The sequence below is a fragment of the Eleutherodactylus coqui genome, chromosome 3, assembly GCF_035609145.1.
Source record: "Eleutherodactylus coqui strain aEleCoq1 chromosome 3, aEleCoq1.hap1, whole genome shotgun sequence".
Lineage (NCBI taxonomy): Eukaryota > Metazoa > Chordata > Amphibia > Anura > Eleutherodactylidae > Eleutherodactylus > Eleutherodactylus coqui.
The window spans coordinates 183768502-183786691 of NC_089839.1; the positions used below are offsets into that span (position 1 = coordinate 183768502).

At 43.9% G+C, this 18190-nt stretch overlaps 1 protein-coding gene across 2 annotated transcripts in view; it reads left to right on the forward strand.

Moving 5' to 3' along the window:
• PTPRG (protein tyrosine phosphatase receptor type G) overlaps window positions 1–18190 on the forward strand; it is a 525693-nt gene that overhangs the window by 306016 nt on the left and 201487 nt on the right. For both annotated transcript variants that reach the window (XM_066596617.1, XM_066596618.1), the window contains exon 6: window positions 14833–14899. In XM_066596617.1, coding sequence (XP_066452714.1) covers window positions 14833–14899 — 67 coding nt within the window. The remainder of the gene's footprint in view (window positions 1–14832; window positions 14900–18190) is intronic.

Here is an 18190-nt window from a genome sequence, read left to right on the forward strand (position 1 = left end):
GAGACACCCTGTCTAAGTGCGTTATAGCGGCATTGTAGAATTCTACAGGAGCTAAGCCTTTAATAAGAATTACGTAAGTAAAGCAACAATGTTCGTGGTCTAGATTTATGGATATCCCACACAGGCCTAGGTTTAGGGTAGTTGAGCTTCAGGGCGTTGCCTGTTGGGGAGACTAAAAATATTCACCTGTGCTTATGGGCATTGTCCTTTACCCTCCTCCATGCAGGAGTGTTTAAGTTAGAGAACGCCAAGTGGTGCAGAAGAACTTTTTATGCACGTCACAATATTATGGATTTCTTGTATAGAAAGCTGTAATAGGATTGCCATAGATGTTCATGAGCTTTTTACGTACCTTTTTGTATGCCTTTGGTTTCCTATAGAGGCATACAAAGGTTTTTATTCTGTCTGATTCTTTACAAATTTGACAAAAAAAAGTTGTAATGTGCTCCATTAGACTTTGTATAAATGGAGATATTCCCACTTGGAAGCATTGCTTCTAGCACAGAATATATCTATACATGTGGCGTATCTATGCCGCTGGACTAAAGAAGCTGCATGAGTGCCTAGGCTTGGAAATGTTTGAATTAATCCTTGCGCTTACTTTGTGCTTTCTTCCTACATTTAACCTTTTCCCTCTCTGTGACATACATATTGATCACAGAGGTGTGGGTTGGGTATGTTGCAGGCTCAGGAGCTGAACCCTCTTCATACTTGGCAGAAGTCGGCTGTTTTGAAACAGACGGAATCAGAGCTGAAGAATGTAAAGAATAAAAATCTAAAAATCCTAGTTGCTAACTCCATGTCCGAATAAGCTTGCACTATCGAAGTACTGCATTCTTTGTCTAATATGGTCAAGAGTGTAAAAAAACAAAACACAATGCCAGTGTGGGTTTTTTGGTCTCCCAATCTCAAAATAAAAAGTGATCAGAGTTGTATGTACTGCAAAATCGGGGCGATAAAGCGTACAACTCAAAAATCAAACCCTCACACCCCTCTATTGACAGTAAAATAAAATGGTTATGGAGCTCAGAATATGTAAAACCCCAAAATATCTAAACCTAGTATTGTCATAATGGTAGTGACTCACAGAATAAAGTTACCATGTCCTTTTTAGCACACCATGAACTTTACGTCTTTCTATACCTTAAATGGTACCATAAGAAAAATACAACTCATCCCACTAAAACAAGCCCTCATGACGACATAAAAATAGTTATGGTGGGTGAAAAAAACAAATGCGGAAAATGGAAAACCTACAGTATGTGAGGACCTAATATTTGTAATTTTTTAATTCATTTATTTTAAAGAGCACTTGTCATACCCTCATGTCACTGGGAGTCGGCTGCATATCTTTACAGCTATTGCCTCACGGACTCCCATCGATATATTTTTGTTTACACTCCCCTTACTACCTTCTCAGACTACCTTTTCTTAGGTTCGACTCCTGGTGCTATGAATGTGTCAAATATGCAGCCTCCACTTCTCACTGTCAATGGGCGATGTCAGATGTCTTTGACAGTCAGCCTAAGAACCACCCACTTGACACAGCCACAGCATTAGGAGTCAAATCTAAGAAGAGCTGGTGTGTGGGAGCGAGAGGTGGATATATAAACAAAACAAACCTCATTGGAGTCAGCATGGCAATGGCTGCAAGGCTGTGATATGAGGATGAGGTCCTCCTTAATCACCATACTTTTTTTTTTTTTTGCTTGTCCCCAATGCTTACATTGCTTGTGAGCTGATGGTAGACTTTCTTGTGATGCATTTAGTGTATATGTGTGTGTGTATGTATGTATGTATGTATGTATGTATATATGTGTGTGTGTGTGTGTATGTGTGTGTGTGTGTGTATGTATGTATGTATGTATGTATATATGTGTGTGTGTGTGTGTGTATGTGTGTGTGTGTGTGTATGTGTGTATGTGTATATGTATGTATGTATGTGTATATATATGTATATATGTGTATATATATGTATATATGTATGTATGTATGTATATATGTATGTATGTATGTATGTATATATGTATGTATGTATGTATATATGTATGTATGTATGTATGTATGTATATGTATATATATATGTATATGTATATATATTACCATCACATATGACCAATATACTTTAAAAAAAGGATTCTAAATAAACAACATAAAAGTTGTGATTTTTAAATAACGGGTACAATAGAAATGATTTGAAACTGAATACATTTCTTTAAAAATAGTTTTAGGAAGTTTCTAGTGGCACATATTATGAAGTATACAGCAGGACAGAATGTTTCAGATTAGACTAGAGCTCGGGTGCTCGTTACTCGGGACGAAATTATCGCGATGCTCGAGGGTTCGTTTCGAGTAACGAACCCCATTGAAGTCAATGGGCGACCCGAGCATTTTTTATATCGCCGATGCTCGCTAAGGTTTCCATTTGTGAAAATCTGGGCAATTCAAGAAAGTGATGTGAACGACACAGCAACGGATAGGGCAGGCGAGGGGCTACATGTTGGGCTGCATCTCAAGTTCCCAGGTCCCACTATTAAGCCACAATAGCGGCAAGAGTGCCCCCCCCCCTCCCAACAATTTTTACTTCTGAAAAACCCTCATTAGCAATGCATACCTTAGCTAAGCACCACACTACCTCCAACAAAGCACAATCACTGCCTGCATGACACTCCGCTGCCACTTCTCCTGGGTTACATGCTGCCCAACCCCCCCCCCCCCCCCCGCACGACCCAGTGTCCACAGCGCACACCAAAGTGTCCCTGCGCAGCCTTCAGCTGCCCTCATGCCACACCACCCTCATGTCTATTTATAAGTGCGTCTGCAATGAGGAGGAACCGCAGGCACACACTGCAGAGGGTTGGCACGGCTAGGCAGCGACCCTCTTTAAAAGGGGCGGGGCGATAGCCCACAATACTGTACAGAAGCAATGAGAAATATAATCCTGTGCCACCGCCATCAGGAGCTGCACACGTGGGCATAGCAATGGGGAACCTATGTGCCACACACTATTCATTCTGTCAAGGTGTCTGCATGCCCCAGTCAGACCGCGGTTTTTTATAAATAGTCACAGGCAGGTACAACTCCGCAATGGGAATTCCATGTGCACCCACAGCATGGGTGGCTCCCTGGAACCCACCGGCTGTACATAAATGTATCCCATTGCGGTGCCCTGGACAGCAGAGCTAACGTCAGATTAAATGCAGGTGGGCTTCGGCCCACACTGCATGCCCCAACCTGACTGGGGTTTTTAATTCATAGACACAGGCAGGTACAACTCCCTATTGTGAAGTCCCTGTGGACCGACAGCATGGGTGGCTCCCTGGAACCCACCGACGGTACATAAATATCCCATTGCAGTGAACAGCACAGCTGAGGTAATGTCATGTTTAATGCAGGTGGGCTTCGGCCCACACTGCATGCCCCAGTCAGACTGGGGTTCTTTAGAAGTGGACACATGCAGTTACAACTCCGTGTGGACCGACAGCATGGGTGGGTGCCAGGAAGCCACCGGCGGTACATAAATATATCCCATTGCAGTGCCCAGCACAGCTGATGTAACGTCAGCTTTAATGCAGGTGGGCAAAACATTTATTGGATTACACTGTAGGCGAGGGCCCCAAAAAATTGGTGTACCAACAGTACTAATGTACGTCAGAAAAATTGCCCATGCCCAACCAAGAGGGCAGGTGAAACCCATTAATCGCTTTGATTAATATGGCTTAATTTGTAACTAGGCCTGGAGGCAGCCCAGTTAAAATAAAAATTGGTTCAGGTTCAAGTTTCAACGCTTTAATGAGCATTGAAACGTATAAAAATTGTTTACTAAAATTATATGACTGAGCCTTGTGGGCCTAAGGAAAAATTGCCCGTTCGGCGTGATTACATGAGGTTTCAGGAGGAGGAGCAGGAGGAGGAGGATGAATATTATACACCGATTGATGAAGCTAAAAGGTCCACGTTTTTGCTGGTGATAGAGAACAATGCTTCCATCCGCGGGTGCAGCCTACGTATTGTTTAGGTATCGCTGCTGTCCGCTGGTGGAGAAGAGAATTCTGGGGAAATCCAGGCTTTGTTCATCTTGATGAGTGTAAGCCTGTCGGCACTGTCGGTTGACAGGCGGGTACGCTTATCTGTGATTCCCCCAGCCGCACTAAACACCCACTCTGACAAGACACTAGCCGCAGGACAAGCAAGCACCTCCAGGGCATACAGCGCGAGTTCAGGCCACGTGTCCAGCTTCGACACCCAGTAGTTGTAGGGGACAGAGGCGTCACGGAGGACGGTCGTGCGATCGGCTACGTACTCCCTCACCATCCTTTTACAGTGCTACCGCCGACTCAGCCTTGACTGGGGAGCGGTGACAGTCTTGCTGGGGAGCCAGAAAGCTGTCAAAGGCCTAAGAGAGTGTTCCCCTGCCTGTGCTGTACATGCTGCCTGATCTCCGCGCCTCCCCTGCTACCTGGCCCTCGGAACTGCGCCTTCGGCCACTAGGGCTGTCGGATGGGAATTTTACCATCAGTTTGTCCGCCAGGGTCCTGTGGTATAGCATCACTCTTGAGCCCCTTTCCTCTTCGGGTATGAGAGTGGAAAGGTTCTCCTTATACCGTGGGTCGAGCAGTGTGTACACCCAGTAATCCGTAGTGGCCAGAATGCGTGTAACGCGAGGGTCATGAGAAAGGCATCCTAACATGAAGTCAGCCATGTGTGCCAGGGTACCTGTACGCAACACATGGCTGTCCTCACTAGGAAGATCACTTTCAGGATCCTCCTCCTCCTCCTCCTCCTCAGGCCATACACGCTGAAAGGATGACAGGCAAGCAGCATGGGTACCCTCAGCAGTGGGCCAAGCTGTCTCTTCCCCCTCCTCCTCATCCTCCTCATGCTGCTCCTCCTCCTCAACGCGCTGAGATATAGACAGGAGGGTGCTCTGACTATCCAGCGACATACTGTCTTCCCCCGCCTCTGTTTCCGAGCGCAAAGCGTCTGCCTTCATGCTTTGCAGGGAACTTCTCAAGAGGCATAGCAGAGGAATGGTGACGCTAATGATTGCAGCATCGCCGCTCACCATCTGGGTAGACTCCTCAAAGTTTCCAAGGACCATGTCTGCCAACCAGGCCCACTCTTCTGTAAAGAATTGAGGAGGCTGACTCCCACTGTGCCGCCCATGTTGGAGTTGGTATTCCACTATAGCTCTACGCTGCTCATAGAGCCTGGCCAACATGTGGAGCGTAGAGTTCCACCGTGTGGGCACGTCGCACAGCAGTTGGTGCACTGGCAGATGAAACCGATGTTGCAGGGTGCGCAGGGTGGCAGCGTCCGTCTTGGACTTGCGGAAATGTGCGCAGAGCCGGTGCACCTTTCCGAGCAGGTCTGACAAGCGTGGGTAGCTTTTCAGAAAGCGCTAAACCACCAAATTAAAGACATGGGCCAGGCATGGCACGTGCGTGAGGCTGCCGAGCTGCAGAGCCGCCACCAGGTTACGGCCGTTGTCACACACGACCATGCCTGGTTGGAGGCTCAGCGGCGCAAGCCAGCGGTCGGTCTGCTCTGTCAGACCCTGCAGCAGTTCGTGGGCCGTGTGCCTCTTCTCTCCTAAGCTGAGTAGTTTCAGCACGGCCTGCTGATGCTTGCCCACTGCTGTGCTGCCGTGCCGCGTGACACCGACTGCTGGCGACGTGCTGCTGCTGACACATCTTGATTGCGAGACAGAGGTTGCGTAGGAGGAGGAGGAGGAGGAGGGTGGTTTAGTGGAGGAAGCATACACCGCCGCAGATACCACCACCGAGCTGGGGCCCGCAATTCTGGGGGTGGGTAGGACGTGAGCGGTCCCAGGCTCTGACTCTGTCCCAGCCTCCACTAAATTCACCCAATGTGCCGTCAAGGAGATATAGTGGCCCTGCCCGTCTGTGCTTGTCTACGTGTCCGTTGTTAAGTGGACCTTGGCAGTAACCGCGTTGGTGAGGGCGCGTACAATGTTGCGGGAGACGTGGTCGTGCAGGGCTGGGACGGCACATCGGGAAAAGTAGTGGCGACTGGGAACTGAGTATCGTGGGGCCGCCGCCGCCATCATACCTTTGAAAGCCTCCGTTTCCACAACCCTATACGGCAGCATCTCCAGGCTGATAAATTTGTCTATGTGCATGTTTAACGCTTGAGCGTGCGGGTGCGTGGCGGCGTGCTTGCGCTCCAACACTTGCGCTAGCGACGGCTGGACGGTGCGCTGAGAGACATTAGTGGATGGGGCCGAGGTCAGCGGAGTTGAGGGTGTGGGTGCAGGCCAGAAGACGGTAGTGCCTGTGTCCTGAGAGGGGGGTTGGATCTCAGTGGCAGGTTGGGGCACAGGGGGAGAGGCAGCGGTGCAAACCGGAGGCGGTGAACGGCCTTCGTCCCACCTTGTGGGGTGCTTGGCCATCATATGTCTGCGCATGCTGGTGGTGGTGAGGCTGGTGGTGGTGGCTCCCCGGCTGATCTTGGCGCGACAAAGGTTGCACACCACTGTTCGTCGGTCGTCTGCACTCTCAGTGAAAAACTGCCAGACCTTTGAGCACCTCGGCCTCTGCAGGGTGGCATGGCGCGAGGGGGCGCTTTGGGAAACAGTTGGTGGATTATTCGGTCTGGCCCTGCCTCTACCCCTGGCCACCGCACTGCCTCTTCCAACCTGCCCTGCTGCTGCACTTGCCTCCCCCTCTGAAGACCTGTCCTCAGTAGGCGTAGCAAACCAGGTGGGGTCAGTCACCTCATCGTCCTGCTGCTCTTCCTCCAAATCCTCTGTGCGCTCCTCCCTCGGACTTACTCCAATTACTACTACCTGATGGATAGACAACTGTGTCTCATCGTCATCGTCCTCCTCACCCACTGAAAGCTCTTGAGACAGTTGCCGGAAGTCCCCAGCCTCATCCCCCGGACCCCGGGAACTTTCCAAAGGTTGGGCATCGGTCACGACAAACTCCTCCAGTGGGAGAGGATTCGGAACCATTGCTGCCCATTCTGGGCAGGGGCCCGAGAACAGTTCCTGGGAGTCTGCCTGCTCCTCAGAATGTGTCATTGTAATGGAGTGAGGAGGCTGGGAGGAAGGAGGAGCAGCAGCAGCCAGAGGATTCAGAGTTGCAGCAGTGAACGGCGCAGAATTCTGGGTGGTCGATAGATTGCTGGATGCACTTTCTGCCATCTACGACAGGACCTGCTCACACTGCTCATTTTCTAATAAAGGTCTACCGCGTGGACCCATTAATTGTGAGATGAATGTGGGGACGCCAGAAACGTGCCTCTCTCCTAATCCCGCAGCAATTGGCTGTGATACACCTGGATCAGGAGCTCGGCCTGTGCCCACACCCTGACTTGGGCCTCCGCGTCCTCGCCCGCGTCCACGTCCTCTAGGCCTACCCCCTACCCCTCAGCATGCTGTATTACCAGTAGTGCAGAAACAGAACGCTGTAATTAAATGTGCCGCTTATTGGCCTGTGGTTGGAGGCTGACTTCGCTTACGGAACGCACAGCAGAGGCAGGAAAGAATTTTGCGCAAGCCTGCTGTAACACTTAGCTGGCTGCGTATGAATTAGGACAATTACCCGCAGCAGAGACGCAGTACAGTCAGGACGGTCACAGGCAGCCCAAATAGATTTTTTTTTTCCCAAATTTTTTTGGAAAAGCCCACTGCCTATATAGACTGGATATGTCTTTCACTGTCCCTGCCTCACCACCACTACTGGCCGTGGACTATGTAAAATTACTGCAGGACGCAATGCTCTGCACAGCCGATATACAAAAAAAAATAAAAAAATGTGCAACACTGCAAAAAGCAGCCTCAACAGTACTGCACACGGTCAGATGTGGCCCTAAGAAGGACCGTTGGGGTTCTTGAAGCCTAAAATCAATCCTATCACTCTCCCTATAGCAGCTCCGGCATCAGCAGCACTTTCCCTGATCTCTGTCAGAATGCATCTGTGCCGAGCCGCGGGAGGGGCCGATTTATATACTCGGGTGACACCTGATCTCGCCAGCCACTCACTGCAGGGGGGTGGTATAGGGCTTGAACGTCGCAGGGGGGAGTTGTAATGCCTTCCCTGTCTTTCTATTGGCCAGAAAAGCGCGCTAACGTCTCAGAGATGAAAGTGAAAGTAACTCGAACATCGCGTGGTGCTCGCCTCTAGTAACGAGCATCTCGAACACGCTAATACTCGAACGAGTATCAAGCTCGGACGAGTACGTTCGCTCATCTCTAGATTAGACTCAAGCTACATTTTTAAAGGGTAAAAACATTTAAAAAATATGACTATAAACTTGGTGTTTCTAGTGACACATTATGTAAAATTTGGTATTTTCACTACTTTTTCGTTATTTTTTAAGCCTATGGAAATTTGTGCATGAAAAATCAATTTTCATATATCTTAAGTCCCCGCAGAAAAAAATGATGCACCTGTTTTTTCGCATTGAGTTTTCCTTCTCATACATTTAGAAAGCCTTAAACTTGGTTTGCAGGCTCTTCAACGTTCATGTTTCTGGCTCCAGGGCTTTCCAGCACTATTCAGCTCTTCCCTCACAATGGACTATACAAGCTCAATTTCCCTTCCCTACTGCTTCTTTCAGGGGCAGTTTAACATAACCACACCCACTCAGTACTATATAGCTATCTCACCATCTCTCCTCCTGTTTCTGAGTAGGTGCTGGTCCATTTCCCTTCACTGCTGATACAACCAGAAAATTCACCTGAAGTGAATGACAGCCCTTTGTAAAAATACCTTTCTCTTCTCTCTGTCGTCCAGATCTCCTCCACCTTCCCCTGCCACTGTCATGGAGTAAGAAGAATAGGGGAGGAGCTGTCTGTTTCAGTGATCCAGTCTGCAGTGCTTTAGGCTTCATGTCCACCGGCATGCACTGTTTCCAAGTGTGGAATCCTACAGAGGTTTCCACCCATGCCCGCAGCCATAAGGCCTAAAAAAAAAATATTTTCTTACCAATCCGGAGCTGGTGTGAGTCTTTTCTGCCTCCTGCTTTCCCATGGATCCGTGGATTCAATGGAAGCCATCAGTGTGGGATCTGCAGAAAAATCTTTTTCCTGTGCGTGTGATTCGCACATCGGGAAAAAAATGTTATCTGCATGCTTCTAATTTATTTTGCAGATGCTAATGCATCCCTATGGGTGGCTTGATTTGTTGATCTCCTGCACGGGTGCCCCTGCGCAGGTGCCACAAATTAAATCTGTTCATGGACATTGGGCCTTAGAAAACAATACAAACACAGAAATCAAGTAATCAGAACTTTGTAATGAACTACAAAAAGTCTTCATTTCCAAAAACAAAATGATTAAAAAGTGCAAAGGTGCACATAGCCTTTAAAGAAACTTTGTCACCACGTTTTTGTACCCCTTTTGAGGTCAGCATAATGTGTGGATCTGTTCAGTAGTTATGGAGAAACTTGCATTTTATCAGTGGCAGCACAAGCATAGAGGCATACTTATAGGACTCCTGCATAATTATGAGCTGTAGGCTACCTACACCCACCTCGTCCTCCAATCATTGGTTGACTGCCGTCTGCCTATTACTCTGCATGATGAGAGAGCTGCCAATCATTGGATGGCAGGATGGGGTGGGTGTGGCTAGGCTAAAGTTTAAAGGGGTTGTCCCGCGCCGAAACGGGTTTTTTTTTTTTTTCAATAGCCCCCCCGTTCGGCGCGAGACAAACCCGATGCAGGGGTTAAAAAAGAAAACCGGATAGTGCTTACCTGAATCCCCGCGCTCCGGTGACTTCTTACTTACCTGGTGAAGATGGCCGCCGGGATCTTCACCCTCGGTGGACCGCAGGTCTTCTGTGCGGTCCATTGCCGATTCCAGCCTCCTGATTGGCTGGAATCGGCACGTGACGGGGCGGAGCTACGAGGAGCCGCTCTCCGGCACGTGCGGCCCCATTCAGAAAAGAAGACGACCGGACTGCGCAAGCGCGTCTAATCCGGCGATTAGACGCTGAAAATTAGACGGCACCATGGAGACGGGGACGCCAGCAACGGAACAGGTAAGTGAATAACTTCTGTATGGCTCATAATTAATGCACAATGTACATTACAAAGTGCATTAATATGGCCATACAGAAGTGTATACCCCCACTTTGTTTCGCGGGACAACCCCTTTAAGAATATGCAGTCTGGTTGCTACTAATTAAATACAAGTTTCTCCTAAACTACTGCACAGATCTACACAGAAAACATATCACTGCAATCCGTGTGGCAGATACTACATTATGATACTGCAAAACATGGTAACAGATTCCTTTTAAGTCTAAATCTCAATGAATGTGTTGTAACTGAACCAGAAATTACTAGTGTTAGATTTCCAAGCCTTGTAGGTCTTTAGTATCAGCCAAAATGGACGACCTTGTTCTTTCCATGGATTTTTCCATCAGGCCTTGGGGACCTTTAGCAACTCTTCTAAGAGAATTGGTTTCTTCCTGTAGAAATTTCTTGTCAACCACTATCCGTGGTTTCTCTTTCTACCTCAATAGATTATTTTTCTCTCTCATGAGTTAAAGAAAATATCTGGTATTTTCCTCTTAACCAAGGTCTCCAATTAAATAGACCATTCACAGCTGCACAAAGGTAGATGTATCCAAGGTATCACTTTCATTGCAGGAAAAGCATTTAAAACCAGTGGCCGTTTTTATAAGATAGACTTCATTCCGATAAAATGTTACCCCCTGGTGGGTCATTTCTCTTTCTCACCGGTTGTAAGGATTGAAAGATCTTGTACACTGCTGCTTAAATAAGCAGACACCGTTTGCCAGAAAGAAATCATATTATTTTCTCAAAGGAGAGTAAGTGGTCCAGTGCACTAAGAGTGCTTTAAATAAAATTTCACATGTCCCACTTTGCTGTTCAACAAATGACACATTCCATCAATCATCTTGAACTTCTGGTTTTTTTTTTATCAGTTTTACTCAACTGGTGGCCAGCTGTTTTTGCTCTCTTTAATTCTCTCTTGTTAAATTTAGCACTTACGTTTTTTAGACGACTGCTGCGAGATTATATGTCAGTATATTTTCTATGGAAGAATAATTTAAAGGGCCATTCTAGTGAAAACGTGTTTTCCATCCCTACCCCCCTCACCTGATTGTATCTCACAGTGTGAAGGTCTCCTCTGTGTACTGCAGTGATGTCTCCTATCTGAAACTTATCAGTCACCATCTTGAAAGTGAGATTTTTTTTACTTTCACTCTTAAATCTACACCATCATTCCCTACAGAAGGATGGCCGTCTGAAAACCATATTCCAGAACCCTCCCCTTCTGTGTTACAAGCAACCTCCAAATTTGAGGAAGTTGATAGTCAGGAGTTCCTCTGACACACAAAAAGGAACTTGTCCCTGTAATGAAAGGAGCTGCAAGTCCTGCTCACATGTCCTGACCATGCACAGGATACAAATTCCCAACGCAGGACTATAAGATCCCGGGGACATTCACATGTTCCACATCCAATGTTGTGTACCTGATCCTGTGAAGTAAATGCCCTGTTGGGGGCTTTCTATGTTGGAGAAACGGGACAAAAACTTAAAGCGAGAATCTCACCTCTACACTACTAAACAGAGACAGGCAGAACTACCTGTGGCTGAGCCTTTTTCTAGTCACGGACACGACATAGACGATATGAAAGTTATGATACTGAAAGGCAATTTCAAGTCACAAAGCCATAGAAGAATTTGGGAATTTAAAGTTACAACCACTTTTGACACTTTCAATACAGGCCTAAATGCTTCTTAAGCACAACTTATTCACATCCATGTCTGTGCCTTGTCATAAGTATGTGTGTATAAATATGCAGGCCTTTTCGGGTCTATTGCCTTTAAACCTGAAGCAGAACCCTGCGTTGGTTCGAAAGCTCGCAATAACAGCATGTATTTTTGTTAGCCATTAAAATGTATCATATCTACAAGAATACATGTTTTCTCTTGCTGGGAACAATCACATTTCAAATCTATTCCATGATGCATCAGCACAGCATTATCTAGAGGCTATACCATTGCTGCCTGCTGTGGGGACAGTTTAATTATCCTTCTATGTTTACCCAAATAAGCTACAGGTCATGAGTATACAGCCAGGGTGATCTGTGATCAGGAGTTTCAGATAGACAGGAGTAATTAACCAAGGTTAGGGTAGCTCACTTTATTTACTGAGGGAAGCTGCATAATGAATGGGGGAAAAAGTAACCAGAGTAGCCCTTTAAAGTGACCTTTCGATCTTGGACAAAATTTGTCCAGGGACCTGAAGATGGGTGGGAAAGATAGCATATATTACCTGGTGCCCACCTTTCTCCTGGTTTTGCAGTTGATCTTGTTTCTTTCCAGGTCCCATCTTCATGCTTTCAAGATGACTATTCTTAGACTACCCAATGAACACTTGGTGTAGTGCCTCTATAGTTCAAGACATTGCACACCACTTTAATTAGCCAGTGCTGCTCACATGAGCAGTGTTGGCCAATCGCAAAGCAGCTTCCAGTGTCTGACTGACGATGCGCAGTGTGCATCAAGAAGTAACTGGCACCACGGTCATGTTGAAAGAATAAAGAGAAAGCCAAGAATTACTAAATTAGCAGCTGAACCAGGAAAAAGGATAGCATTTGGGATTATAACTCATCCTCCCGGTCCCTGGACAAATTTTGTCTCCAGGACCAAAGGGTTGCCTTAGATTACATTTTAAAGACTTTTAAATCAGTGCTTCAACAGTCCTAAAGAGACCGAGGTATTCCAGGTTCTAACAATATTGGTTATTTTTCTATAATGAAAATTTATACAATTTTTCAAATATACTTTCTGTATCCGTTAATGATTTGAGACAATGTTGTAATGCTGTTCTTCTTTGAGTTTGTAGATCCACTGAGGCAAAATCCAAATTTCTGTATAGAGCTATAAAAAATGCCATGGCCATATAAATATGGATATCGTAAATAGCAACATGAATATAAAAAATTAGGTTAGCAAATTTTTGTAGCGATCGGTTCTAAAGAATGAACCATATCAATAACACTAAAGACCTCTTCCTAATAGACCTGACTCTATGAACGTCTGATAATCTGTGAGAATTCAGTGTTTTGCCACTGAACCAACCTAAAATATCCAAGATGTTCTTATACATAATATATAGAATAATACATAACACATTCAAACTGAAATTCTGCACTTTCCCCCCAAATTAATACATTATTAAGGCAGCTGAGGCAGCATTGTCAAGTCCAAGAATTGTAAAAACAGAACGTCTTGCTTTTTAATGATTGCCAAAAATCCCAGTCACGATTCACAACCTTGCTTCACGTAATGGTCGACGTGGCTGCTGTGCTCCGAATGGTGTTTTTGTTGAATAACTGTTCTAAATCAAGTCTAAGACTAGCGTTCGTGAGCAGTGAAATCTCTGACAGTCCTGCAAGGTTCATGGAGAGTTTTTCGTGTGACTAAAATAGTTTAGAAACATTTTTTAAAGTCTTGTAGAGAAATCCTACCCATTAGTTTCTATAGAAGTAAGGAAATTCAAGTCTGTTTTTGACCTCATCAGTGAATCTGACATCTTCTCCAATGGCCTCGGGATAATTCAGAACTTCACAAAACATGTTTTTAATACTTTAGACTTGTCAATATCTATTTTCTTCTGTGCTGTGATTTTTTTTCCCCATATCCCAGAAAACAGATGGTTTGTTTATTTGTTTTATTTAACTTAACCTTTCTTTCTGACAATTTTTGCATCGAACAATCATTACAGTAATAACATTTGGATGCAAATTTTAATGTACAATGAGCAAATAAAAATGTTTTACTGAAAGGATTGCAATTAGAATCAGAACCATTTCCCCAGAAGTAAAACTTTTTGGTTTCCGGTTGGTTAGTCGTGAATGTTCTACTATTGCTCATGGCCAAATCGTTTTAGGCAACAAGAGGCCTCCCAGCTGTTATCAAGCTGAAATCTCCTAAAAGCCTACAACTATCAGGAAATGTTGAGTTTGTTTGGCAACAGCTGAAGAACCATAGGTTGCACGTCTACTGGTCTAGGGCCACTTTTTTATGTAAGCACACAATAACCTATCTGAAGTGTAGCTTGAAATTGACTTCTTCTTTGGAGTTAGGCCCCTCTGTGTATGGAACCCTTACACCACTCCCCCAAAGTTCATCTGTTCTCAATTTTCTCCACTACTTTCATAGTTTGCAGTCAAATCCACCTTCAGTTTATTGCTCTTGTACAGAGTTGTCAAGAGTTGTTGGGGGTCTGCATAATTTAAAACTTCCACTTCTAGATAACACACAAAGTGAGTAGTTTCTTTGCCATGCAGAACGTAAGGTATGTCTAAACTTTTTAAAAACATCTAACCTCTCTGGGTCCTGGGATCCCAACGAACATACAAGCACTCACCACAGGAAGTTGTGATGAAAACAGCCATACAAGCACAGTACTTAGGTGAGCTCTTCTGCCCGTTTGTTTAAAGCCTGGAGCCCAACCGATCAAAACTTCTAACGTGCTACTATCGCATCAGAAGTTTTTTAAATTTTTTTTTTTAAAAAGTAAACCTTGTCAAACCTCTTATAATGAACTGAATTCAAGTTTTGCCTAGAAGATACCCCTAATGGTAGCTTAAAGGTAAGTTAAATATTTTGGGGTTTAAAGGGTCTAAATATAGGCAAAATCTGAGCTTTCCAGTGCAGTTTTGAAATATTTGATGACCTGTTATAGACCACAAGGCTGTTTTTTCAAATGAGGCCCAGTGTATGTTTTTGCTATACTAGATGCAGCACATTGTTAGACCTAATACAGCTGTAACACAATTGCATGTTTATACCTCCAACCATTTAATGTTTTTTCTTTGCAGGCCACACAGAAAAACAATCCTGCTCTGGATCCCATTATTCATGGACTGAAGGGTGTGGTCCATCATGGTAAGCTGTAGTGTGCATGGAATTGCCTTTGTTGCTTGGAGATGTTCAGTTACAGCATCCATTCATATGCGGAAGAGTGATAATGCTTCCTTCCACCTTTAGAAAGATCAAGTGGTTTACCAAAGAGCTTTAATGTGTAACATAAAGAAATAGTAGTACAGTGAACTCTCTTAAAGACAACGGAATCAAAGAAAGCATAAAAAATCCTCATTACCTCAAAAATGTCTTCATAGAATAGGATTAAAAAAATAACCTTTATTGACTTAAAACCAGACAAATAGTGCCAGATAAAGTTACAATATTGACGAGAGGGGAGCCCAAGTATGGACACGTCCCTCTGATATCTCCTCATAACAGGGATTCTTAACACCAAAAATGATGCTACACTTAGGAGAGGCCCCTTTAGTGAAAGGTGACAGCCTAAATTTTATTATTGCGTCATAAACCTTAAATAAAATGGGTCATGCGATGCAATACTGTATCACAAGATTTTTTGGTCCATCTTGAACCTTATTTATTTGTATCCCAATGGCAGCTTCTTCTTGCAGGAATCAGACTCCATGCATATTAAAGATACATAACGCATTGCCTAAATATGAAGGTTCACTTTACTGCATTGCAAGAGGAGGTACTGGTCTCAGATCGTGATGAAAAGGTCCATTAAAAATTTCTGAATATTTTGAAACCTTTATTGTGTGCACTTTTGTTGGTGAAAGAGAATTTTCTCAAATCTTTCAGCCTTTTTATTCTTCCAGTTTTTATTATATTTTTTGAAGGGTGCTCAAAAGTGTTTTGTTATTTTGCAGTATAAAAGAAAACAATTTAGAGTCATTAATTTATCTTTGCTCCTTATTCGTCTTTTTGGTAAATTACAGGCATCTTGTGTTTGTAATTGTCAGTGACTAACGTCATATCCCAGTTATATAAAAACGATTATCTAAAAAGTTTCTGACGGGTTGTGTAATTACAACGTGCAGACTTATTAAAACAGAAAATACTTAATAAAGCAAAAAATTTAAATTTTTGACAAAACAGTACGCATTTGGTTTTCAAATGAAGTCAATGCAAATCATCTTGATTAACATCTACAAATAAGTAATTGCATAACATGTTTGTTAAGAAGAAAGGTTTTGGGGGTTATTTGCCCCAAAAAAAGTCACCACTTTTTTCAGTGTATGGGGTATTTCAGCTGAGCCTCATTCACTGGCATGGAGATGAACAACTATACCTAACGCAGCCTATGGACAAGATGTAAAAACACTGACTGAAGACTGAACAGTAGAACTTGATTTCTCCTTTAGCACTCGCCTTTCCTGGGTGCTAACTTTGTCTCCTAGGACTTGGATGTCTGTCCCCAGCACCTACAGTAAAGCCAATGTATTCTTGTAATAGATGTTACAAGAATAATTGAATATGAATCCTCTATCCACACATCATAGAAAATACTAATCAGAAACTACAGACTCTCCATTACATAACCAAGGCATAAAGAGATATGCGAACCAGATGATGATGAAAAGGCCCCACTGGAGCAAAGTGTCTAAAAACACATAGTAAATGCGGCGCAAAGAATGTAAGGCCGTTTTCTGGCACAACCTGTGCCAGGAAAATTATTGTATTTTGAATAGTTACTCTGCCCCATTGTTTACATTAATACTTAGGTAACATTCAAAAATACTTCATCCCTTATAAAATGACCCTCCACTTGTATATGAACGCTTCGGAGGCACGATGGCCATTATTTGATTAGCAAGGATCAAGCCCATATTTTACCTGAAAATGGATTTGTGCTAACAGTAAGCAATTTGTTTCTTTTCAGTCACGGCTCTGTGATACATAAGTTATAAATCATTACAAGTTACTATACATCATCCATATTAGCACCGCGCCGCAGAGTGCTGATGTTTCCATCCTGCTATTTATCTTGTGTATGTTCTGAAAATTCTCCTCTTAGAATATTTTGTTCCTCCATAAATTATTTGTCTTGGTGTTGTGGTGATAATCATAAATCAAGGCTGTCCATTTGTGGAAATCATTTTAAGTTTGCAGAACATTATTTGAGTAGATTTCTATCTCTCGATTAAAATAAGCAGTTTGTTAGGATTGCACAGACAAGGATCCTCCGTGCTGCCTGGATACATTTATTTGTTTCAAGGTTAAGAAGTAATACTTTGATACCTTCTTAATAAACCTGTCCATCAAGGAAATACATTTAATTAAAGGAACACTCCAGGCAAAGATGATATTGCATTATGCCTGCCGAGGGAACAGGGCATGACACAATTCTTTGGTGTTCTTCGAAAGATGGTCATAACCACCTCTTCAGGTTCAAACTCGAATCTCTTTTTGCTTTAGGATTGCTAATGGTCTTTTTTTTTTTTTTCTGGGATCCTTGCCCTCGGTGAATATTTTCTATAAGGACTTGTTGTTCTTCATACAAATACTCAATCATTTAACTGATTTGTGACTCTGCTGGAGTTTTGGGCATATCAAAAATGTGCAAAATTCTGTAGAGTTTTTGGCATTTCAGGAAACACACAAAAAGTCCCCTTTTTGGTCCTTCCTCCTTGCTATCAGGAAATCCACTATCCAGCTCTTAGGGTGCTTTTAGATGGAATGATTATCGTACAAAAAAATCATTAAAACGAGCAAAGGTAAACAATAATCGTTTGATCTAAATGTGAGCCAACGACTGAACAATAATTGTTCGCTTCTCGCTCATTCATTTTATGCAGGCATAAGAATCATTGTTGGCTCATTCATTTATTCGGTTTAGACACTGATCGTTCAGTCTTTCACATTCGCTTATACAGTGAATGTGAAAACACTGAATGATTCTCTTTGATTAAGTCAACTATGAATCTGCATGTCCTAACAGCTTGAGAGTCGTCAAGCTAGTGGTGAGGTCACTGGCTCATGCAAATGAGAATTGTTCCATCTAAGACCCCATTTACACTGACAGATCACTCAAAAGTCGCTCAAACAATAGTTTGAGTGACAATTTTGAGTGATCATCTTTGCATAGTCTATAGTAGCTAAGTAGCTACTTAAGAGCTATGTAGGTGGAGCGGAATACCGCTGCTATCACTCAGCGAACAATGCAGCTGTTCTGCATAAGCAAACAGCTCCATTGTTCTCCGCGATTACAGCTCGCGTCCCACTATGAACTACCAGTGGGACGCAAGCTGAAAGAATCTTATCAGCACAGCCAACTGTGAGAACAGCCTGCACCTCTAATAAGAGTTTACCACTCAATTTTAGAAAACTAGAATTGAGCGAAGAAAGACTCCT